Consider the following 25,995-nt stretch of genomic DNA (forward strand, 5'->3'; position numbering starts at 1 on the left):
AATGGGCAAAACACAGAGCAAATTCCTCCTACTGAAAGGAAGCGGCAGACGTGGGGGAAGATGGGCTGTGATGGCCAATAGCATCAAGCAGGTAGTTTTCTAAAAAGTAGAGTTTTATGTTATTTCATCATCACATGCATCATTCACTTTTTTATATGCACTAAAATATTCTTAAATTACAATCCTCAATGACTGCATCATAATAAATCTAACTCCAACAGCGAATTTCATGCTAAATGAGCACAGAGGGAACATTAAAGGGATAGTTCACCCAAAAATGAAAATTATGTCATTAATAACTCGTTCCAAACCCATGAGACGTTCATCTTCGGAACACAGTTTAAGATATTTTAGTCTGAGAGCTCTCAGTCCCTCCATTGAAGCTGTGTGTACGGTCTACTGCTCATGTCCAGAAAGGTAAGAAAAACATCATCAAAGTAGTCCATGTGACATCAGAGGGTCCATTAGAATTTTTTGAAGCATCGAAAATACATTTTGGTCCAAAAATAGCAAAAACTACGAGTTTATTCAGCATTGTCTTCTCTTACAGGTCTGTTGTGAGAGAGTTAAAAAAATGTGTTTAGCGATATCCGTTTAGCGAACAAATCATTCGATGTAACCGGTTCTTGTAATGACCTCATTGGCGATGATTGCCCTTGAATCAAGCCTTCGGTTTCATAACATTAGCACAGAATCAGTTCAGAATCAATAACCAAAAGAATCAGTTCAGTTCAAACACTCTGTGTGTCGGTCTGTTTCACGCTGAATCACACATGCGCAGTATCATCAGCTCCTTGGTTCTCGAATCGGACGCGTCTGACAGAAACGGTTCTTGACTCGAGAAAGAGTCAATCGTTCATTCGTTATCTGGCTCAGCTCAGTGTTCATCTTCAGTTCTCTCTTTACAGCAGTTCAGTCAGTGTACTGTTTGAGTACATTAATTACTCTGGGATATTGGTTTGTTTGAACTCAGAGGGAGTGTCAGCCACATTAAACAAGTTAACAGCTTAAGTCATTTGTGGATTAATGCGTATTAGAGATGCGAACCATTTAAAACGATTCAGTTCGATTTGGTGAACTGGTTCAAGAAGATCCGGTTACATCGAATGATTCGTTTCCTTTGTTTCTTAGTCAAGAAAGCATTTTTGTTTTCTATAAACAGCTACAGACATACAGCAGGGTTACCAAATTTGACAAGGCAGTATTAGAATCTACTAAAATCTGTTTCCCTCTCTTTCACACAGAATGGCTTTACCAAATCTGATGTTACTGAAATCTGTTACTCCCCTCTATTTCACACAGAACTCACTCTGGCGATGCCTAAACACCTATGTTTAATACTATAGAATGCATTTTGATTTTACATAAACAGCTCCAGATAAATAGATATGCTTTATACCCTCAAATGCAGAAATGCAATGTAAAAGGTACAACTGCTGCCTGAAAACACAAGGTTATCTTTATATTAGCGATGAACCACTGCATTCCATCCATACTTATAAACACAGACGTCAGCCTGGACAGGAAATTCAAGACATTCATGTTAGCCACCGAGTCATGTTGGCAATACATGCACATCTAGAGCCGGATCTCTCATTCTTATTGACTCAATAACAGTAGCACGGGAGGTCATAGAAGGGGTCTGATACAAGCAGCTGATAACTTCAGCTTCAGCTTCTGCTGGGTTCACAAAGACCAAGCTTGTTTCAACAGGGACCCAGGCACACGCAGCACACAGCTGTGAACACTTGTAACACGCTTCTCAGCCCACGATGAATCTTCATTAAAGCATGAAGTGGTTGGCCACTGATCAGCTGAGTCACATTTAAGTATCCATCACTGTCCAGGTAAATACATTTGAATGAAGAGTAAATGTGAGTCATTTGAGTTTGCTCTGAAAATTATAACTATGTTGTACATTTAATTTCCAAGGCTAATTACTTACAATTCATCAGTTTCTGTGCCAGGCTTGTGTATTTGCGGCAACTGTGATTCTACGATCAAAAGCTCCATCAATCAATTCAACAGGAAACATTCCTTTCAAGTGCATCAGAAAACACAAGCGAGTAGAACTCTGTTGTGTTTAACACTGATAAAAACCCTGATAATTGTAAAGGCATAAAAAAACATGAAACCAAAAGGTCACTGTAGACACTGCAAGAAATTAAGTTGTCTTTCAAGTTAAAAAAGCATAAGGTGACTTTCAAGGCTTTGTGGGACATTGTAGATACTGCTAATTTGAATCACCTGTTCTGAAAAACAGGGCACATAAATAAAGGTATACACACAAGCAATTCAATCATTTGAAATATATGCAAACATTATTCAAGAGAGCACCAATTTGCATCTTGTTTGTCATACACTTTAAAGGAAATACACTCATACACTTTAAAGTTCAACAGAAAAAAGTCTTGTTGTTTCAAACCTGTATGGCTTTATGGGCCAACATTTCTAAAGAATGCTTTCAGCACTTTGTTTAATCAATGCCATGTAGAATTAAGGCAGTTCTGAAGGCGAAAGGGGGTCAAAACACAGTTTTAGTATGGTGTTCCTAATAATCCTTTAGGTGAGTGTAGTTTTAGTGAGTAAAACAAGTTCAAGCTATCAACATGATATTTGGCTTTTTGTTTTTGCAATACATTTTTACATTTTAAGGAATACAGAAAAGAAGAGCATGTTCATTTTATTTCATTTTAAAATGAATAATTATTGACAGATTTTTGGGTGAGCTCTTCCTTTAATGCACATCTCGTTCCACTTCCTTTATCATGTCACTGCAAATGTTTCCAAATAGAAAAAAAAAAAAACAAACAAAAAAAAAAAACAGGCCAACCAAACAGCAGTGCATAATCTCTCAGCAAGATTTATTGGTTCTGTCTGACAGCCTGAGAGGCCATAGAAAGGCCTGCTGGGGGAGGCATTGAGATGCAGCCTGTGTGAGACTGAGGCAGATCTGCCAGGAGAGCACCTGTCTGTTCTATTGTTCCATCCACCAAACCAGCCACACTCATCTACAGCAACTGAACAAGACAGCTGCCTCTCTCTCATGTGTATCAAAGCTACAGTGTGACTCACCACTCCTAATGAGCGAACCGTTTGAAACCAAACCTACATAAAATAAAAAATAAATAGATAAAGAGTTCTCTTGTTGATGTGATTTGCTGTAAGGTGGTAAATTGATTGTATCATGCAGAGTGTCATTAGGCTAGTTCTCTGCGATTAAATAACTGAAGCATGGGAAGGTGAATGTGCTCATTGAATTTGCAGTTTCATTTGCTGTGTTTTAATAAGAGGAGCAACTTCTCCACCTGAGACTGCATCTCAGTGTGCTTCATGCTTCGGAGGGTTTACTTACAGCACAAGCAGTTTTTGTCTTGTAGCGCACACGTACGTGCTGGCACGATCAATTTCTTGGCACTTTCTCTTGCACTTTTTCTTGGCACTTTCTCACCATTTCCTCAAAATTGCATTTTTGTAGTTTACATGGAGACAATAATGTCCTGTTTTCAAAAACTTGATTTTAAAACCCATTTTCAAAGGTTTGCATTTTCAGGCCTCCAAAAAGCCAAAGTCATGTAAACGAACAGCCGAAACACATAAAAAAGAAAAATTCAGCTTTTAGTCCAAAAGTACAACCTCTGAATTCACAGATTTTTTTTTTTTTTTTGCCTATTAAAATACAGTTATATGCCCCTAATATTCAAGATATGGGGCAAAAATGCTTCTGTATAGGTTGGGTTTTATTATTATTTATGTCATATCTTATAATTTAGCAATGTTTTTAATGTTTGAATTTAAGTGCATTTTCTCTTTTTGTATTTTCTATCTCCATTTTCATTTTAGTTAAAGTTTTAGAAATTTTGTTCAGTGTTTTTGTCTTTTTCGATGTCTATATATTTTTATAATTTTATTTGGTTTTGGTTACTTTAGTAAATCAAGTTAAATTCAAATACCATTTAATTGCATATAACTTCAAGGTTTATATTTTTAGTTAAGTTTAATTATAATAACCCTGTTTTTGGATGGCAAAGTTTTAGCAGTCACTATAGTATGATGTCGGAATAAGTCATTTTATATTATTTGTTTAGAATATAGAACTTAACAGTACTCATCTGATGTAAAAATAAATGCATACTCTATAATCATGTAGAGAAAAAAGTATTAATAAAAAAAAATAAAAAAACTTTATGAACTTCCAGACCCAAAATACAGTGCCTTTTCTCATGAGTTGCAGGTGTGGAAACCAATTCCAACCTCTCGACTGGCAGGGAAAGACACCAAGAAAAAATTCTAAGGTGCCGTGCTGAAAATGAAACATTGAATATATGATCCGTTCAATGGACAATCATTCCAGAGCACGCTTTGAGCAAACAGGGCACCGTTTCAACATGTAGGTGAAGGTGATACATACCAAGGAGGATGTGCTGGAGGGACTGAACTGTGACAGCTCATCCTCAACACATCTGAAGAGATTTCCACCTAGCTTAACTTAGGGACCTAACGCACTTAAAAGTCAATTTGTCATTATGCAGACACCTTCTTATCTGAAGGAACTACCAGCATGCTTAGAACAGGAACAAATCCCCAGAATAAAGTAAGGGTTAAGCATTTTGCTCAAGGACACAGTGGCTAAATGTGATCTCCATAACTCTTGGTTCATCTGTCGCACCTTGCGGGCTTTGAACCTACAACCTTTGGGTTAGCAGGTCAGATCTTTAACCATCAAGCTTGCACTAACCTTTTGTAGTTTTGCCTGAACCGAAACACTAAATAACATTGAAGGAAAAGTACATCTCCATCTACTCACGTCGCACCCAAACGCATTCGACTTATGTTTTTCAACAGAATTGCATTTTCCTCAGGCTAATACTTCAGAAATCTTGAAATACAAATGACGAGTCATAACTGTAAAAAATGAAAAGAAAGTTAGAAATAAATCAAAGAATATCAGAGAAAATACAATTTCTGCATATTTACAATAAGTGAATGAACCTGGCATTCTCTCTCATCACAGCTCATGTGTCGTTGTTGACTGATTGTGCATTTGAAGGATCCTTAATGTAAGGTGGCATACACCAATCCGCCAGCCTGCTTCAACAGATGCACAACACAGACTGGCTGTATGATATAACGGCACAAGTATCTGAAGAATGGTATTTGGATTGAAATCAACAGCCTTAGGCAAGGCACGAGAACATCTTGGGCCTCTTCTGTAAACATAAGGCCCCCACTCCAGAAGGTAAGCAGAGATAATGCCACATAAAGAGCTGTAAAAGGAGGATACACATTCATTTCATTTGTGGTTAGATTGAGAATGCCAATATTTTAGGGACGATGAGAGCAGCACGTTATGGGTCACACTGTTCAAACATAACATTTCAGGGGAAAATACAGAGAGTGGGTGGATGACTGACATATGATTGGGCAACACGATGATGGAGAAGATATGATGTCTGTACAAATACGGGCTGCTGAATTGTTTGAATAACATTAAATGAAAGAAAATTGGCAATTACTTTTAAGAACTGTATATCTAAACCAAAAACATTGTAAATACAGACATTTATAGGTCTTGATTTAGCAACTGCCCCCAATTAATAACATTCACTTTATTAATGAACATTAATAATCATAAACTAAAACTGAAAAATGTGAGAAAAACAAACAAACAAACATATATATAATTATCAATTAAAAACAAAAGCTCCATTCACTTCAGTCAAAGGCTAACAGACCATTCATTACACAAAGATAAATCACCTTTCGCCACCTAGCTATCTGAGGGTCACTATATATATATATATATATATATATATATATATATATATATATATATATATATATATATATATATATATATATATAAAAATCAGTAATGATGAATACATAATATTTATTTATTTTATTTATTTAACATGAATCTACCAGATTACCATGGAGTACATTGTGAAAAAATACGTTCTGCTTCACAAGATGTGCCAGCCATGCTTTCACATCATTTATTACAGCCAGGCTATTTGCTACCTGGCAAAATGTTCACATGCCTTTCACACAGTTTTTTTCGTGATAGTACATTCTGCTGTTCCTGCCAACAAATTACTTCTTTCTGAGAAAGAAGCCCATTTTATCCAACAATATGACAGTGTGGCGACAGATCAGACATCTGCAAGGCAGTAAATGGTTCGCTTTGAATTAAGTAAAAATGTTGTTCCTGTCGACCAAAGTAGCCTAATAAAACCATTTCAGATCAATTAAATACTCAGTAATCCAAATGTTCATTCATTCGTTTGTTCATTGAGAAGCAGCAACACGTAAGCAGTTTAATGTACAGTCAGCCGGAACACTCCTCTGCTTTTCGTTCAATCATTCATTTATTCATGTATTTATTTTTTAAATAAATTAAGTAAATATGTTTAAGGTAGGCTATTTATTTATTTGCATGTTTGTTTTTAATGTGCAACTTCTCACCTTAAAGTGGACACTACCCCCTTAAATAAATGTAAAATAAAGCACAATAAAACCAAATGTTTCCACTATGACAAAAAGTGACTCTATGCATTGCACATTTGATGTCATTTTTGTAGCTCTCTCACTCCTCAACAGACGGTGGCAGTAGCACACTTCCATCACAACAAGAAGAAAACAACACGGACCCCAGAAACACAAACGTCTCATTTACACACACGCATGTAAATGGGCTGATCGTGGAAATATTTTGTATTTTGCGCCCGTATCATGAATAACATTTAATCTGATTTAGAACGCGTTTTAATATATATATATATATATATATATATATATATATATATATATATATATATATATATATATATAATGAATCGACGTATTTAATAGTTGCTGATTGTGTAACTGCACGCGTTTTGTAAACAAGCAGTTGTAAGGCAGCAATGTTTCATTTATTATGTCAAAAATCTATCTATAGAGCAGCTATTAAATGCAAACTTGTGGAACACAAGAAAACATTTCTGAAACGAAACCCAATGCTGGAGACATGGAGGAGGTCTTTTAACGCTGAACATGTAATATGTCCTTATCACATTGAACTCCCTAAAACTAGTACACTGCTCTCACTCATTTGCATGTTTGTTTGTTTTTTTCTTCACAGACTTGCCTTGAATCGAGAGCACTTCCTATAGTTCATCACGTCAAGTACATATGTGACCTCCCTGAAAACCACAGGTTTCCCATGGGAAAGTTCCCCAAAGTCCTGGAGAGTCTGCTCAGAGATCAGGTCATAACAGATAAACAGGTTGGACATGCTTAGGGAATCTGGAACTTATATTAACACATGCATATTTAACAAAGCCAAGTTTAATATAATGTCGCTGTCTTATAGGTGTGGGCCCCTAAGATTGCCTCCACTGAGCTTCTGAGACGTACGCATACTGAGGAGTACCTGTCCAACTTTATCAGTGGTAAAATTAGTGAGAAAGATCAGAGGCGAACCGGATTCATGTGGAGTTCTGGTTTAGTGCAACGCTGTAGATATGAAACAGGTATGTGATTTAGAATGTGCTTCGAGGAGTGAATCGTCTGGGTTATATTTTACTCTAACATCAAAATAAAGTTGCAAAATAAAAACGAAGCATAATTTGGACATTTCTTAATTTGTATAGTGTTGTTTTAGTATTATTCTTATGCTATTATAATATTTATTAATATTTTAAATTAGGTTAACTAATAATATTATCTTTTAAACTTTAATTTTTTGTTATGTGACTCATTTTATAGATTTGGTTTTGTATATAGATATATATAGACAGATTATATTACAATAATTTTAACCATGACATACATTTACAATTATACTTTTTTATTAAAAAAAACATGTTTTAGTATAAATACTAAAATACAGACCTTATTTGTTTCGAAAATTATATCACAATGGAAAAGACTTGATTTGCATATGCATTTTTTTGTTTGTTTACATATTGCACTAATACGCAGCTATGGAAGTTTGTAAAACTAGAGTATATTGTTCTGTTTCCCCCAGCCTTGGAGTGTCATGTAATGTATTTCTCTCATGTGAGTGTGGTCCAGGTGGAACAGTGCTGGCAGCAGAGATCGCCATGCAGAGGGGACTGGCATGCAGTACAGCCGGAGGGACCCATCATGCCTTCCCCAGCTTCGGCTCAGGCTTCTGTCTGCTCAATGACCTGGCTGTGGCCGCCAAACACCTGATGAATGAGTCCACATCCAGGAGAAGGATTCTCATTGTGGATCTGGATGTACATCAGGTACATGACTTCCAAGGGGTCAGCCTTTGAACCTTTGGTTTTATTTTTGAGGAAGAAATATTTCATAATAGTGGATGAATCGTTTATATTTGAAACTGAAAAAAAGAAACTTGTACCGACCAAAATGCTGTTGCTTTCCTGAATTATATATAATATTCATGATACAGTAATGTTTTTTTTTCTCTGTTCACTAGGGTGATGGCACAGCATTCATATTTAAAGATGAACCCGATGTTTTCACCTTCTCGGTGCATTGTGGGAAAAACTTTCCTGTGCGAAAGCAGCAGAGTGACCTGGATGTCAGTTTGGAAGACGGCACTGAAGACAAAGAGTATCTTTCCAAAGGTATTTTCTTTTTACACCTACACAAAACCATAAGCATATCACTTTTTGACTTTTAAATAAATTATCTATTATCTATTAAAAGAAAAGTTCATACAAAATGAATATTTGCTGAAATTTGACTCACCCTCAGGCCATCCCAGATGTAGATGAGTTTCTTTTTTCATCAGAACAGATCTGGAGAAATGTAGCGTTACATCATTTGCTCACCAATGGATCCTCTGCAGTGAATGGGTGCCGTCAGAATGATAGTCCATACAGCAGATATAAACATCACAGCAATTCACGCAATCCACTGCAGTCCATCAATCAACATCTTGTGAAGTGGAAAGCTATGTTTGTAAGACACAAATTCATCATCAGGGCATTGTAACTTGACACCCTCTGGCCAAACAAATTAGTATATAATCAATAATAACACTTCCTCCTGAATGTCAATTCCCTGTTGTCCTCTCGCATCAATATCCATTGACATATTTGTTTGAAATTAGTTTTCGCTTGTAAATAGTGTTGATTGTGCATATATCTCTCCTGATTCAGATCATTTTTCACTGAAAAGAAACATTGTGGACGATATTATGAGGACATTTATTGTATTGCGTCTTAACCAGAAGTTATGGTTTGTTAAAAATGTCTTAATGATGGATTTGTGTCCTATAAACACACAGCTTTTCACCTCATAAAATGTTAATTGATGGACTGGAGTTGTGTGGATTACTTGTGGGTTATTCTGATGTTTTTATCAGCTGTTAAGATCACTCATTCTCACGGCACCCATTCACTGCAGAGGATGAGCAAGGGATGTAAAGCCCCAAATTTTTCCCAAGGAAGAAACAAACTCATCTACATCTTGGATTGCCTGAGGGTGAGTACATTTTAAGAAATGTTTTGTTTTTGGATGAACTACTCCTTTAAATAAGCCTAGGTGTGGTACTATGTAAAAATGTAATTTCCTGTGCAGTCCAGGAACACCTCCCTTGGTTACTGGAGAGAATCCGGCCCGATCTGGTGTTGTATGATGCTGGTGTGGATCCACACTGGGAGGATGAACTTGGAAGACTTCGTCTCACAGATGAAGGTGAATCCTTTCACTCTATTACGCACATCATATATCGGAAAATCAAAGCAGTATTTTATGTAACTGACCCTTCAATGTCTTTGTGCGTTTTACCTGTCATAGGACTTTACCGGAGGGATCTTTATGTACTTCAGACAGTCATTAAAAAGGGTATTCCTGTGGCAACTGTTATTGGAGGAGGCTATTCCAGAGATATTGATCGACTGGGGCACAGGCACTCAATAATTCACAGAGCTGCATCAAAGGTGAGCTCACAGAATTCATAATGAAAGTTACATGGTATTTCATGGACCTGCATGAATTGAACACATATAATTGGGTGCCTTTAATCATATATTTATTGATTTTATTTTATGTTTTTCTCTTGACTGTTTTGCTATGATCCCTTTATATATATATATATATATATATATATACACATATATATATATATATGTGTGTGTATATATATATATATATATATATATATATAGATAGATAGATAGATAGTTGGAAAATTGTCAGAAAGTTACATGCTATCCACTGTTTTTACATGTTGATGTTTTTAAGAGGCAGATTTTGCTTTCATAGTACCGCTCTCTGTCCCAGTCTTTATCACAAATGTAAAAATCAGTATTGCACTTTCAGAGGATTGCTTTTAATTGTTCCCATTTCTGCATTTAGGTTTGGAGAGAACATGGATTTTAACTCAAGGATGAAAATAGACAGCAGGTGCTAAACAATCGAAGATTGTTGGGTGCTGAGAAGGACCATATGAACGTTTTACAGTGCCATGATCACTGTGCCATAACAATTGTATGCAATAGACTTTATGAATAAAAATGCCATATTTATTCAAGCAATCCTTTCGATTCTTGCACTTTTAATATTTATTATTATTTTAATATTTATTATTATTATTATTAATAATAAATAGGCATTTTACATAGGAAAATAATTTGTCTGTTAAAATTACAGTTTGGCTCATTATTATTATTAGTAATAGTAGTAGTAGTAGTATACAAAATTAATATAAATTTAAATTTATTTATAAAGCACAATTAAACACAACTACCGTTGACCAATGTGCTGTACAAAGTAAAAACAACAAAACCACAGATAACAACATCAAACCAGGGCAACATCATCACCCATCAATATAGTATAAGACAGATCAAATAAAAAGTTTTTTAATATAATTAATTTTCACACAAAAAAATACATGAATTTGATTTTGAGCCCAGTACCGGTAGATAAAAAACAGTGTTTTTATTATACTATTTGTTAATGATAAAAAGTCATTTAAATAATTCATAATAATTAATTTTCTTAGCATATATGTTTTAAAAAGTACATATAATATATAAATAGTGTAGTGGAGAATTAATTAATAGTGTGCTATTACGTTTTTAGTTTATTATTTAAGAAGAACACATTTAAAGTAACTGGAAAATTTGACCGGTTTCACTATAAAGACATGAATTTGCACCAATGGGTCAGATAAAATTAAATATACTGATTTTATTATATTTAAGTCAAAAATACACATAAAAATGGTTCAAGTTTAAGGGAAAATTAAAGTCCTTTGTTGTGACATTCTGACATGGTCAAGTTACACCAATATAAACACACAATCTACAACAGCAGCACAAACATGTTTCAGCTGGGAATTCATCATGTGCAGGCAATTAGTTAAAATCTTGTTTAAAAGCTTCAGACCACAACACAAAGGCTAATACTAACCACACAACACAACACACAGACAAACTCCTGAAGAGTGTCCAATAAGAAAACACTAGGTATGTGCTCACATCGTTTGGTGTAAAGATGTGCTATGATTCCTGTTTCAGGCAGGCATTGCTTAACAGTGATACACCATTAAAATCAGTGCAAGTTAAATCAATTATTTTCCACTCAAAACTAAGACATCACAAAGAATGAATGGAGAGTAAAGCTTAATTTAGTATAGCAAATTTGAATGTACGACTAGCTTTAGTGTTACGATTTGAGCGTCTTGTCAAAGCATCAGTACCTTGCTTGTTATTGCCATTGATACTGAATAGCTAATGTTTAATATTAGCTCTCTGGTCCCAATACTTAAAATCTCAAACTAAAACTTTTAGAGACATTAAAACAGAGGTTATAAATTAAAACATTTAAAATAAGATTTAAACCTTCCAGACTTGGACCTTCTCAGCCACCACGCACCAATTGGCATGGTCCAAGTACGAGTGCAGAACATGGAGCTCATCAACATGGTTTTGGATCAACTGTGTCAGTTCTCCTTCCCTGAATACATGGTAGTACCTCAGACAAGAGTCCTTCAGCTGTTCAGTGCTCTTTCCTTTCAACTCATCGCTTTCCAGAAGAGACACTGTGCTATCCTGCCTCTGCAAGGGCTCTTTTAAGCTCAATTTACCATCTACCTCCACGTGTCCTTCAAGAGTTGATTGATCCCTCTGATAGGACACCAAGTCAGGCAGTGGTACTGAGGAACAATCATGGACAAGCTCCACAGGAGAAGTCTCATTTCCATTCCCAGAACTTCTGTTGTTGTTTTTATGGACCTGGTCATTGGGATCTGAAATGAAGACGTCTTCTTCTAGACTGGTCCTGGAAGAGGATGAAAAAAGGCTGGACATCTGCCTGATGAGACCTCTACTACTAGTTCGCCGGCTTCTGCTTTTCTTCGCTTCATTGACAGGGGTTTGTATAGTGTTGGAAGAGGAACGGGACATGGTCAGGCTGGTGAAGTCCAGCACCGAATCTAAAGATCTGGAGAAGAACCAAAACCTCTGTTGTTTCTGTTTGCTGGGGCCAACTGAGTCACCCTCGTCCACCATGGAGGATGTGCTTTTCACTTTCCTGTGCTTGTTGTTGGAAGTGGTGCCATCGCTGATGCTTTGCGATCCATTGCCTCGCTGTCTTAAGGCGGGAGATAAAGGGGGATTGGGGTTCCAAGGAACAAATATGTCTTGTTTCTCAAATTTGCGCCTCTTCTGCTCCATGGCCCACACATAAATCATGATCCGGCCTCCTACACGCAGGGTGCGCGCCATCTCTTTTATTGCTCGGATACGCCGTTCTTTGGTGGACATGTGGTGGATGACTAAGCAATTGGAAGAAGTTGTATTCATAGGTCATTGATATACAATCAAGTGATTTCAAGGAACAGTTCAACCCAGAATTAAATTTGTTACTCACCCTACGCAGTCCCATAAAACCCATACTGTTACATGTATGCAATAAATGTTATTACGAATATGCATCATTTAGTCAACTATAAAGCTATAATGTATTTTTAATATAATTGTTAGGATTTACAAATTAGAGAATTAATTAGTTTGTTTATTAAATATTTGTAAATCCATTTAACAATATATCAATTAAATAATATCAAATTAAAACCATAAAAATATGCATACGAAAAACATTAGAACTTGAATCAAACTAAATATAGTTTTAATATAACATACACACACATATATGTATTCATATAAAATAATATATATAAAAAACATCATTGTTTTCCAATGAAGAAATAAAATTACAGGTTTAAAAACTGGAGTAAGGCAACTGTAACAGTGTCCTTATGTAGAATAAATCTCTGAACAATATACTACCAAAGTCAATGTAGAAAGTCCATTTCATGGTGGTGGGTGGGTTCCTGCATTTATTGGGGGCTTTCAGAGTTTTTAAACAATTATGAGACTCTGATATAATCAATAGGCACATTCATTTTCTCTCTGAGGATTCACGAGGGGTTGCCAGGTGACCCAGCTGTACACCCTGACAACAAATACTCCCAGACTCCTCCAAGAAACACTAATCTCCTGTAGCCTAGTAACACCCCTTTGTCCTCCACCTTATAAAGCTTAAATACACCCATGTAGCCACTCCATTTGAAGTTAATAGCATCACCACCAGCTGATTGAAATTAAATGGTTTGATCATGGTAATACTAGTATGTTAAAGGGGTCGTATGATGCGATTTCAAGTTTTCCTTTCTCTCTTGAGTGTAACAAGCTGTTCGCGAATAAATAAGATCCCTAAAGTTGCAAAGACTAAAGTCTCAAACCCAAAGAGATATTCTTTATAAAAGTCAAGACTTGTCCATGCCCTCCTAAAACACCTTGTTTAAACACGCCCCCACGTCTACGTCACTGTGTGGGGCGATTTTCATACAAATGTTCACGCAAAGAAAGAAGACATAAACTTTGATTCTCGCTATAACCGCCGGCACCATGTTGTGGAAACAGAGTTTCGTTGTGAAAGCGAAAATACTTTGTTTGGTTATCCAAAATCATTATTGTTAAAATAATCATTAATGTAATATTTAAGTAACTGATTTGTTAAATGGAATCTAAATGAGAATCAGAATGAATCCAAATGTTTTAGAATATTTCTTTGGCTCTTTACCTGCGATGGAGAGCACTGCATCAAAACAGCCATCTCTGTAGGGCAAACGCAGGCCATCGCAAAGCTGCACCTCGTGACCTCGACTCCACGCGGAGTCCACCAACGGCCGACACACGTCACAGCCCAACTTAAAGATATCCTCATTGATGTGTAGATATTTGCCATCGCCACATCCTGCAATAATAAAAAAATAATCGGTGCATGTCATAAAAATGGATTTTCCCTCATGGATGATTAACTGGGCTGTTTTTCATTGCATTCTGTAATAACTTTAATATGAATAATTGCATTTCCTAAATGCTGTCAGCTTAGTCTGTATGTGATAACGGGCCATTACGTTTTTCCAAGCAAATGAATAAAGACTATATTACATGGGTTTTTTTTCAACAGTGCAAATCTTCAGATAAAAATGTGCCAATGGTTGTTTACAGAGAAAGCGTGACTTTGATCTTGCCATTCTGAGAGTTTTAGTCCTCTATTCGAGACATTAAAGACAGAAGATGAAGCATTACCGACATCAGCCACAATGCTGCCGGGCTCCTGCTCTAGCAGGAACTGTTTGACCTTGGGCCAAGCTTTGTAGCGGCTGTCGTTGAAGTAGGGTGCGATCCTCTCGTACACACTGTGAACATGGTCTCTCTCCAGCTGGCTGGCAGCCTCGTCCATGCTGCTCTCTATTAAACCCCACGGAGCATCTTCACTACTTCAGCCAGACAGAGAGAGGAACAGAGGAGGAGAGGAGAGACATGACATGAGACCTAAAGATTGAGTCACCCTCTGCTTAATGCTTTGGTTCCACATCCATTTCTAAAAAAAAAAAAAAAAAAGAAATTCAATTCAATATACCATTTTGACTGGTTGTCTCTATACAGCAGTAAGAGCTTGGAGAATATACCTGGGTGAATATAATGGGGCCCTCTTTCATTGTTATAATAATTTCATTCATTCTATAATTTAAATAACAAATGTAAAACAGTTTAACTTTTTAAGTTATGCAAATGTTATACATTTTATTTCAAACCATTGTAACAATAGTTTGGATCATGACCAGACAGGATGCCTATATATATATATATTTTTTTTTTTGTTTTTTATATATTTCAGTAAAACATTTTATTTTAGTGAAATAAGTGGAACATAAATTATTATCCTCATTAGAAATAAGTAGAACATAAATTATCTTTATTATTTCAAAACAAATAAATGTATAAATATAGTTAATGTTTAACTAAATGTAAAAACAGAAATGGTTAATTGGAATATTCAAAAAATAATTATTAATATATATATATATTTTTTATTTTTTATTTTTTTTTTTTTCTATAAAAATCTGTAAAAAAAAAAAACTCTGATCTGCTTCAAAGTCTCGGATGTCATATAACAGCTACTCTTGAAACTAAACGCATCAGCTTTACAGGTTTTGCTTTCTTTACTTATTGTCAAGTGTATGACCTATAACACCACATGAATTTGAAACAGGGATGCGTTCAGCTGTAGAACTAGACTAATTGCATTTCAACTGGATGAGTTGTTGAGAACTGAAGTCATGGATCAATAAGAGAACATTTCGAAGCAAATCCACATTCGATGCTGATCTACTCTCCTGCATTCAAACGACAGTGTTCAGTCAATACTCTCGTGGTCCGGCCAGCAAATCAATGAGACTTTCATGTTCCATACCAGAAGTGTTTAGACAAGTCTGCAAACTATGAATATAATACAATGACCATTTGATCCTATTTTACTATTACTAAACAAATGACCAGAATCCATAAAGTGTGGGTTTTGGTTGTATAACAAAGCATTGTGAAGGAGCAACTGACCTTTTGGGATTTTACAATGAAAACAAGATTATCTCGTTATTACATAATGCCTCTGTGGTTTGGAAATGTAGTGTACTGCCTGTTATGTGAAAACAAAAAGGTTCTTCGGTTGAAATACATGTAGCCCTAAATCGTAAACTCCACAACTGAAATCCAGATGAGCCATGAGAGACAACACAACACAGCAGCGCATGACAATGTTCACAGTATCCAAAGAAATTATGTGTGCTCCCAGCTATATGCATTGTTTTAGTAAACTGCTTGTAAAATCCATTTCTCAGCATTCATTCCAGATGGTCTTGCAAAAGGTTATTATGGCCATTTGTGGTCACAAAACATTCAATTGGGCCTTTCTGGAAATTAAATGCAATAATAAATTACTGCAAGGGCTGCATTCACATAGATTCTCTCTCCATGGCAAATTATCCTCACCACAATTGTTTTCTGAGAAGTCATTTTAGACTTGCACCGACCCTCTGGCCTTGAGTGTCTATTCAACAAGCAAGCAATATTAAAGGTCGTCCAGCCCGCACTGCATCAAATAAAGCGATAGCGGACGGTGACCTTAGAAATGTCACCTAACTGAAAGATGTCAACTGCCTGGTGTCGCTCCAACATACCTTTAAAAAATATCAAACCTTGGTCAAAACAAAATCGTGACTTTCTGGAGGCCTTCTGTTTTGAGAGTTGTGACTTCATCACCCTTCGGACCCTGCAGTCAGCTCCATACTGTTGAGATCTCTGAGGGTCCCTCATTACGAGACTATTTTAAGATCACACCCGCTGACAGAAGGATGGGAGAGAAGCGCTAGAGCGTCATCACATCGCACAACCCTAAAGGGACTGAGATTGCATCCGACTGTCCCTTCAATTCATTAAAATGCTCATCTCGACAGGCGTTATGTAAGCAACTGCAAGCTGGATGTTGTGAGAATACTGAACAGCAGCATCTAAATTTAGAAACAAACAATACCCACCAGACCACTATTCTCTTACAGTGAAACAGCAGGTCTGGTTCAGTACTAACGGAAACATGGAATGAACGATAAAGAGTTTCACTGTTTAGTATATATCTGTTGATAGATTTACTACTCCATGCAAGCATCCCATAACAGATACAGTACATTTTTAGCATTTCTTATTTCTATAAGAACTTGGTAGTAGTATAGTATGCAGCAGACTACAGACTAGTACACATACACACATACAGTGTGTGTATGTGTGTGTTATAGATAGATAAACAGATAGATAGATAGATAGATAGATAGATAGATAAAATGATGTTAGTTTGACCATTTGATTTATTACGAGCACTGAATCATAAATTTAATTATGACATGCTAATACTGGGTTGATAATGAAAATTAAATATCAAATACAAATTATTTTTTATACAATTCATGCTTCCCCGAATGTATAAATTAAATTGCATTCGAAAATTTGAGATCTCATTTGAACAGTTGTTTTGGGAATTTGATGATTAGACATTTGAATTATTATTATTATTTGTTAGGAAAAGACCTCCATAGACCGATGCACATAAACAGCATATATACAAGCACACGTGTGCTCATGTGTATATATGATCTCAGTTAGTAACAGGAAATACTTGTTCATTCATTCATGTTTCTCGGGAATCACTACACTATGAAGCACATCCTGTTGATCTTGATGTATAAAAAGTTTAAAACGCCAAAAGAAAAAATCTTCAGAGGTTATCTTCATGACATGCATTTCACACACCTGCGTAACTGATTTCTCCACGCGCAAACTACACACAGAACTCGTTCAGCGTTATATGTTCCAATTGAAAGTTTTATCTCATGTTTATTTGCAACACAAGAAACAGCGTCGTATGCATCCTATAAATCAAACCTACCTTTCCTCTCTATCAAGGCTGCAGTCGTGGAGACATCAAATCCGACGGGAGGTTGTTTGTTTAATTGGCGGCATTATATTAACTTTAATGTAAAAGACGGCGATAAAACATCAACACCACACACCGACTGTGTGCAATACACCGGCTCAGGACGCACACTAGGGATGTGTTAATAAATACATGCTCACTACAGTCGACCCCTAGTCTGGTGTGATGTTCGATTCGCGAACGATGAATTCTTTTGAACCGGTTCTTTTTGATGACTCGTTCGAACCGATTCTCAATCGATTCATTAATCTCTCAAGAGTATATTGGAAGCAAACTTTGTGCGGGAGTCAAAATAGAGATGTGTATCTGACGTATATGCTGAAGACTTAAAAACGCAGCTTTTGGCATAATATTTTTCAAGCAGATTTTAAAACAGTTCACGACCTGCATCAGAATGGATGAATAACTACTAAACTACGAGCTAATTATTAAATTTAGACAAAAACGGGGATTAAACTGCAAATGCCACACGCGAGACTTTAGGAAAAACGGTAATGACCCAAACGAGTCAAAAGAGTTCAACAATCCGTTCGAAAGAATCGACTCGCTTTGACCAATCTGATTTCCCTATGTAACTAGACGGTCGAGTGAATTTAATGAAGTCGCAGGGAACATAAAAGGGCTAGTGTGTGGCGTAACGTCCGCCACTCCGATTGGTCGGCACAGGCACGTGACCCCAATACAATAAACACATCCTGGCACATGGCCAACGATTGAGGCTAAGCAGGATTTCCATTTGATTCAGATTACAGCGTGATATGCGAGACAAAGGAGCAGGGTGTTAATAGTTTAACAAAATCCCACAGTGACTTTTAAAAGATGACAGAACAATAGATAGATTTCTAATATAGATTTTTAACCAAAATAAAAAACAATTATAGCTTATCACTCCAAGAATACCGACAAGTGTGGAAGAGTTTTTGCTTAGACCAACACTGAATTGTTTGTCATATTTCTCAGTTCCAGTTGGCACTAAGTAGAGTTTTTCCATAGTGTGGGTGTGTATGAAAACATGCAAATTACTGCTCTCCACAAAGCTGGTATAATAGTAGAAAAACTGCTTCGTGTTGCTCAGTTGAATGCAGTCTAATGGATTTCCAGTTTCAGCTATTCAGCAGATGGTGGACCCAAAGAGAGTGCTGCATCTTACAAAAATATGTTGTTAAGTGATCATTCATAACCAAATGTTATCAAACTTGAAATGATGTATGCAGATTTATAAAGCAACGGAAAGGACGATGAAAGCAAAATATCTGTATCCAGCCATCAGTCATGAGATTTTAAGTACACTCGAATGTATTGAATCCGTTTTTGCCTGTAAAGAATATATAGCATGAGAAACGGAGCCAGATTTATTTAAATCTTTAGTACATACAGATCCTGTATAACTTCAGATGTATTAATTTCACCTCAGTCATCAGTAAAGTGATGTTTGACTAGCATTATCATTACAGATAAAACATTTCACATGACTGTTACATTTCTCCAAACTATGAATGGATTAACTGATGCAAAAAGTATTTTTATATTTTTAAAAAGTCTAAATTAGTACTCTAATGGTGGGTGGTAAAATGTAACTAAATTAAATTAAGAGAATATTTCACTAAAAATACACCTTAATGTATATCACAAATGCATAAACATGAAAATACATCGCTGCCTTTATATTTTATAAACATGATTTGTCAAAAGGGAATCCTAATATTTTGAGGTCTTTTGCATCAAATGTTTGAAAACCCCTGGTTAAACGAACACATTACCAATAACAAATATGCAAGTTATTTATACAGAATATTTTATTGGTTCAGCAGACTGAAAAACTGATTTGGGTGGTGGGGGAGAATCTTCAATAGTTTCCCAACACGGCTAATATTAAAAACCAATGCTCTGTACCATCTCCTCCTGGTTTCAAACTGAGAAAATCAATACTGGGCTGTAAAATGTAACAAATACGTGAATTTATCATCAGACCAGTGTTCCTTTTATCTGCAGAGGCACATTTGCACATGCACAACCATATACACACAAGAATTACACAAATGAGAAGGGTTAAAAAAGGAAAGGATAAAATGACGAACAAATAAAAAAGGGAACTACAAAATGGTTATTCATGTAGCACAGTACAGAATGATATACAGAAGACACACGGGACACGCAGTACTGCTAAAAGTTGTTCCGATTTTTTTTTTCCTTTACTTGGACACATCAGCTGGTGCAATATATTTAAAGCTGGAGGTAAAAGCTATACAAGTTGTCTCCCTAACCTTGGGTGGGGGAAAGTAAGAGCCTGAAAACTATTTACACTTTCTTTCTCATAAGATTAAGATCACATGGTCGGCACACATAACAATGGAAACGAACCACAGGTCATGGTGGATAGGTGGGGCAGAAGCATATGGCAGTAAAAGATGGCAAAATACAGCTGAAGCAGATGCATGGCTCCAAAAAGTCCAAACTTTCCAGAAGTTCACTCCTCTCATGGGGACTTTTCCCTTAAGTATAGCAATCTCCAATCAATCTTGCATTTTGTCTCTGTAAGCACTCATCTTCGGTCTCGTCTCCCCACCTTTCGTCGCACCTACAAAAAGATATTAGCATATATACTCAGAACTTTCAAGATTTCTTACTAATTTTTATTTATTTGTCATTCATGATTACAAGATAAAGATTAAAAAAAAAAAAAATCTAATTTTTTGAACATTTCTGCATTTAAGTAATATTTAAATTGATGATTTTCAAGCTCTTAGCTGAATGAATTTATGACTTTACATCACTCATGGTTATAAGAAAGATTTTTTTAACCTTCATTCAGATTTTTGGAACAGATTTCTACATAGAAATAATATAATTTGAACCATTATTATACTTGAATGGATCATATTTCCTGTCCATTTAATTTTTGTGACCTTCCATCATTATTACTAGAGACATAAATACACACATACATATATACATATATATATATATATATATATATATATATTTTTTTTTTTTTTTCACAAAATTAAACATTGTGATGGATGATGACATCAGCGGGTGCGAGTGGAGGGGACTGGGGGAATTGTGCCCAAAGCATCGATCCTTATAAGGGAAAACAACTAACGATTCCAAACACTGTGTCTACACCAGACGCGAACGGCGTGACAAAATACAATAGAACCACTGATCTGTAATACAGATTCATTATATATAGATCAGTCAATAGAACTCAGTATTATCAGTGATGCTGTCTACACTTGAAGCGGCACGGCATGACACCACAAATACCTGACTGTAAACTGTTGCCGCATTCTATTAATGACATGCTGAAACTCAATTCAGATGATTTTCAAAGGTCCCTTTGTGGCGTCCAGTGTAGACAGTCTTTAGCTGATGCAGCACGGTGCCACATGACAACTTTCGAGTCTGGAGTAGGGATGGGTACCGAAACCCGGTACTAAAATGGCCCCGGGGCTAAATTACGAAAGACCGTAGTATCAGTAAGATCTGACGGTATCGGTTCTGCTTTTGGTACTGGAGGGGAAAAATGTAATGTACTATGTATTTTTGCTTAATAATGTTATTGTGCAAATTTTATCTTACCAAACATTTCTAATTTGCGATATTAAGACGTTTGTCTGTAAAATCTGCAAGATCTCTCAGACAGAGGCTGTCTGTCACACACACACACACACACACACAACAAGAACGAGCGCGGCGCACGCACACGCATAAGGGGCCGTTCACATATCGCGTCTTTTGCGTGCTCAAGTTCGTTATTTCAAATGTAGGCGCGCGGTATGCGCGCTCATAATGAAAGCCACGTGGTCGCGACGCGCACACGCTGTGACAAGCTACTTTTTCCAGGCACGTCCGCACCGCATCGAGTTAAAAACATCTCAATGTTTCAGAATGCCACAAGCGCACTGCAGGTCATGTAACTTCCTCACCTTTTCCGTAACAACGTTGAAAGCTCAGCCAAGATGAAGGAACAGCTGATAGCGTCTTCATGGAGAGAGCAGGTCATAGTTGCTTAGCAAGTGCCCGAAGGCTTTGGTGAAAAAAAATCAGAAAGCGGCGTGCCTAGCGTTTTCCACGCGTTTTTTTAGATGCAATATGTGAACGGCCCCTTACATTACGAAAACTCCTTCTTAAAAAAAAGATTGACGATGGCGGAGACAGCAAAACGTTCCAATGTGTGATTATACTTCACTAGAGTTGATGCAGACAACGCTGGTTGTCATTAGTGCAACAATTTTTTTGCATGTAAGGGCGGAAGCACAAGCAATCTGTTAAAGCTTCTTTAAAAAGTGCATTATGTGCAGACAGAGAAATGCAAAGTTTTCGACTGCCTAACACAACACAAAGTAACAACACAAAGTAACAACACAAAGTAACGATAAGAATACTGTTAAAGTACCGGACTGTTAAGCAGTATCGGTAAGAGTAGTAATACTGTTAAAACCTTAACGATACCCATCCCTAGTCTGGAGTAGACACGACTTAAGGAGAAATGACTGATGATGATGGTGAAAGATTTACAGATCCTCTGAACCACTGAAAAACATATAATCTTAATGTGTGGTAAGAGTTTCAGGAGAAAGGAAACTCACTTTAGGTGAAGAGTCCATTGCCTCATCCTCTTCGTCCTCACTCTGCTGGGCTATGCCCATCTCCTCTTCAGACTCCTCTTCCTGGTTGGCAGCAGCTCTTGATCTCCCACCGCTAAAACAGATTGTATGAGTCAGAAAAAACCCATGAAACAGACCTAATCACAAGTATATACTCCAGTCAGCATCAAGGGTAAATGCCAGAAAGCTTTGTACCTGGCTTTCTTAGCTGCTGTCTGTGACTTTGGAGGTCGTCCTCTTCTTTTCTGAGGTGTGGATTCCACAGAATCGCTGGTGGTATCTGCCTCTCCTCTGTGAAAAACCATTTCAAATACACATGTTAAGAATAAAGGGATTGTGGGTATTCAGTACGTTTAGTACCAGTTCACCTATAAGGTCATATATATGTATGACTAGGGCTGCACGATTCTGGATAAATTGAGAATCACGATTTTTTGATCTCATATAGAGATCACGATTCTCCTACGATTCTTTATTATTATTATTACTATTAACATTATCATTATCACAAGTATATAAATTAATTATTTTGCAAGGATTCTTTAAATTGATCAAGTGTGACAAAGACATTTATAACAAAATATTTCTATTACACACAATTATTGTTCTTCTGAACTTTCTATCAAAGAAACCTGAAAAAAATGTACTCATCTGTTTTCAACATAATAATAATAATAATAATAATAATAATAATGTTTTTTTTGAACGGCAAAACAGCATATTAGAATGATTTCTGAAGATCATGTGACACTGAAGACTGGAGTAATGATGCTGAAAATACAGCTGCACACCACAGAAATAAATTACATTTTAAAATACATTCAAGTGAAAGCAGTTATTTTAAATGATAAATATTTCAAAACTTTACTGTTTTTGCTGTACTTTGGATCAGATAAATATAGTTTGGTGAGCAGAAGAGACTTTAAAAAAACATTACACATCTTATGGTTCAAAAACTTTTGACTGGTAGTGTATATATAATATATTTAAAACCCCAGTTTTTTTAATATTAGAATGATGAAAAAGTTGTTTAGATCACTGATTCAACGACTCACTCATAAACCTACTACACTTGTTTCATTTCTGGATGAATCAGCGTTTTTGAACGATTCTCTTGAATGAAAAATGTATTCATTGACAAATAAATTAAGGGTGTACTCACACTAGGCACAGTTGCCATGAACCAGGCCCGAGTACGATTGTCCCCCCTCCCCACTCCCCCTCTGGCCTGCACTCACATATAGCGTTTCAGCATTCGTGCCGGAGCACGCTTACGTCATTATGGTGCGATGGTTTCGGGATAAACAGGCTCTCTGAACGCAATGGAGTACATCGCTCTGTTTTCTTTGTGGATAATTTTGTGTCGTTTTGTCCACAGCACTCTCACAGCCTGTTGTTAAACAGATGTGTCGCCTTAGTGGCGCGAAAATTTTCACGTAATCGCGCTGCTCGTATGAGGATGTTTGCAATGTACCAGCTGAAGTGCAGCAAGGATTTTGCAGTTTTTAGTTTTTATGCGTTTTGCACCTCTGCCGTAGACCAAAGCGACCCTTTCCCTGTCATGTTGGTTTTGGAGCATCGCAAAACCGTGACGCAACGCGTCCTTTTCCGTGCTCCGGCACGGTTAGCGCTCACACTGCATGCGAACCGCGCCCGAGTCCAACTGAACCGTGCCCTGGCCCACCTCTTCCAAGCGGGCCAGGGCCGGCCAATCGAGCCGCGCCCGGGCACGATTCGGAGCACTCACACTAGTCAAACGAACCGCGCTTTGGTAGTCAAACGCACCCGGGCACGGTTCAAGCTGGCTAGTGTGAGTACACCCTAAGACACTTGTCGCCACCTATTGGTGAAACAATGCAATCGACTCAAACGTTATTTAAAGCGCAGTACTTTCAAAAGGGGATTTGTTATATTTTGATCGCTGCCATATAGACATCAATGTTTATATTTAAACTATAAACTTTATCCCAGTATTTCTGTGATAATATAAATGACTGTAAGACAGATATAATACTGTGTAGTTGAAAAGACTGTTTGTGAAGATGTTTCTTAACCAAACATGGTAAGAGCTCTCTCTGTGTCAGCGGCAGTGCGCGCACGGATTTGAATGATCCGGTAAGACTTTGTCAAAGGTTTAACAGACTCGGGGAATCGTTGTCTTTTAGAAATGAGATCGAGAGGGTGTCTGAATCGAGATCGCGATCTTTTAACGATTAATCGTGCAGCTCTATGTATGACCTTTATATATATATACACACACACACACATATACATACACATGAGGAAGAATATTAGGGCATACAGGCAGCCACTCACCTTGGTTTACGTCCTCTTCTGCCTTTGGGCTTCACCTCCATATTTTCACTGCCTGCATCATCCTCATCGTCCTCCTCTTCCTCCAGCTCTTCCTCATTTTCTTCATCTGCAGGTGGAGCAGTCTTCCTTCGACCCCTCCTGCCCTTGCTGGGTGTCTCGTCCTTTGAGGCTGCTGATTTGGGGGGCCGTCCTCGTCGCCCTTTCTTGGGTGGACTGTTCTGTTCATCTTCGGTCTCCATGCTGGCCTCTGCCATGCTGCCGTCTTCGCCCCACTGGTCCTCGGCATCATCAGTGCTCGTGTTGGCTGCTTTCTTTCGGCCCCGTTTGGGCTTGGACTCCTGGCCTTTGTCATCCTGGTTGGCTGCAGCACCCCGCTTGCGCCCCCTGCTGGGCTTTTCTGTCTCAGATGGGCTCTTCATTGAAATGTCTTCATTCTCACTGTGGTCCACATCAGCAGAGTCCAGCCTGGGTTGAAAATATATATTTAGGTTGTTGTCTACTCTTGTATTGTATATGTGTGTGTGTCTCTCTCTCTCTCTCTCTCTCTCTCTCTCTCTCTCTCTCTCTCTCTCTCTCTCTATATATATATATATATATATATATATATATAATATTGTATTGAAATAGATTAATAAAATTCACAATATATATATATATATATATATATATATATATATATATATATATATAATATTGTATTGAAATAGATTAATAAAATTCACAATAAATATAATATATATAAAAAAGAAGTAATTTTTCATTTGTTTGTCTTTGAATATAAGGACACCTATGAGTTTGGCTTTATAAATTAATAAAATAATAAAGAGATTAAAAGTATTGAGGGATGCCATGAGTCATCTCAATGCCATCAAGCAGTACATCCCCCAAGCGTTATTTCAATGTGACACAGGTAAAAGAAAACTGAAATTATTGTGCTTTCGTGACGCTGATCCATGAAACACTCCATTCAAAAGAATTTCAATGACACCTATTTGGAGATAACCATTGCAACACCTATCCTCCCTGCTTTCACTCGAGCAGGGATGTTGAAAGGCGGGATGATTACTGAGCACTGTGGCCTCAAAAGAGCCTGTTTAGTCCACAGTAGGAGGCATGACAATATTACAGTCCGAGGAGAGGCAGTGTGTCTCATGTTATTTATAATGCTTGTGTGTTCATGCTCACCACCATTGGTTTAATGGGACATCTGGAACAAATTTATGCTGCTGAACAGATAAAGCTA

The 25,995-nt window shown here is 37.0% G+C and overlaps 3 protein-coding genes across 5 annotated transcripts in view; 1 reads left to right on the plus strand and 2 right to left on the minus strand.

Annotated features, from left to right (window-relative positions):
* The first annotated feature begins 6,638 nt into the window (after positions 1-6,638).
* hdac12 (histone deacetylase 12) lies at positions 6,639-10,520 on the plus strand. Its single transcript, XM_052616235.1, has 8 exons — positions 6,639-7,040; positions 7,127-7,270; positions 7,358-7,517; positions 8,062-8,258; positions 8,453-8,603; positions 9,562-9,678; positions 9,781-9,923; positions 10,342-10,520. The coding sequence occupies exons 1-8, from the start codon at positions 6,909-6,911 to the stop codon at positions 10,363-10,365; spliced, it is 1,068 nt and encodes a 355-aa protein (XP_052472195.1). The 5' UTR covers positions 6,639-6,908; the 3' UTR covers positions 10,366-10,520.
* A 638-nt stretch (positions 10,521-11,158) lies between these two features.
* Positions 11,159-18,356, minus strand: LOC128028596 (probable tRNA methyltransferase 9B). Of its 2 annotated transcripts, none has more exons than XM_052615859.1 (4): positions 17,779-18,356; positions 14,589-14,883; positions 14,077-14,250; positions 11,159-12,766 (listed from the first exon to the last, which is right to left on the minus strand). In XM_052615859.1, exons 2-4 carry the CDS (start codon positions 14,740-14,742, stop codon positions 11,826-11,828), a joined length of 1,269 nt encoding a protein of 422 aa, XP_052471819.1. In that variant the 5' UTR covers positions 14,743-14,883; positions 17,779-18,356; the 3' UTR covers positions 11,159-11,825. The 2 variants fall into 2 exon arrangements, with proteins under 2 accessions (XP_052471819.1, XP_052471818.1); XM_052615858.1 differs by having other exon boundaries at positions 14,589-14,779; positions 17,779-18,353.
* A 1,248-nt stretch (positions 18,357-19,604) lies between these two features.
* LOC128028948 (sister chromatid cohesion protein PDS5 homolog B) overlaps positions 19,605-25,995 on the minus strand; it is a 35,910-nt gene continuing 29,519 nt past the window's right edge. For both annotated transcript variants that reach the window (XM_052616333.1, XM_052616334.1), the window contains exons 31-34: positions 24,753-25,217; positions 22,632-22,727; positions 22,419-22,530; positions 19,605-20,404 (exon numbers count right to left, since the gene is read on the minus strand). In XM_052616333.1, the coding sequence (XP_052472293.1) occupies positions 20,369-20,404; positions 22,419-22,530; positions 22,632-22,727; positions 24,753-25,217 (709 nt within the window). In that variant the 3' untranslated portion in view covers positions 19,605-20,368. The remainder of the gene's footprint in view (positions 20,405-22,418; positions 22,531-22,631; positions 22,728-24,752; positions 25,218-25,995) is intronic.

This window comes from Carassius gibelio, chromosome A15, assembly GCF_023724105.1.
Source record: "Carassius gibelio isolate Cgi1373 ecotype wild population from Czech Republic chromosome A15, carGib1.2-hapl.c, whole genome shotgun sequence".
NCBI classification, from domain to species: domain Eukaryota; kingdom Metazoa; phylum Chordata; class Actinopteri; order Cypriniformes; family Cyprinidae; genus Carassius; species Carassius gibelio.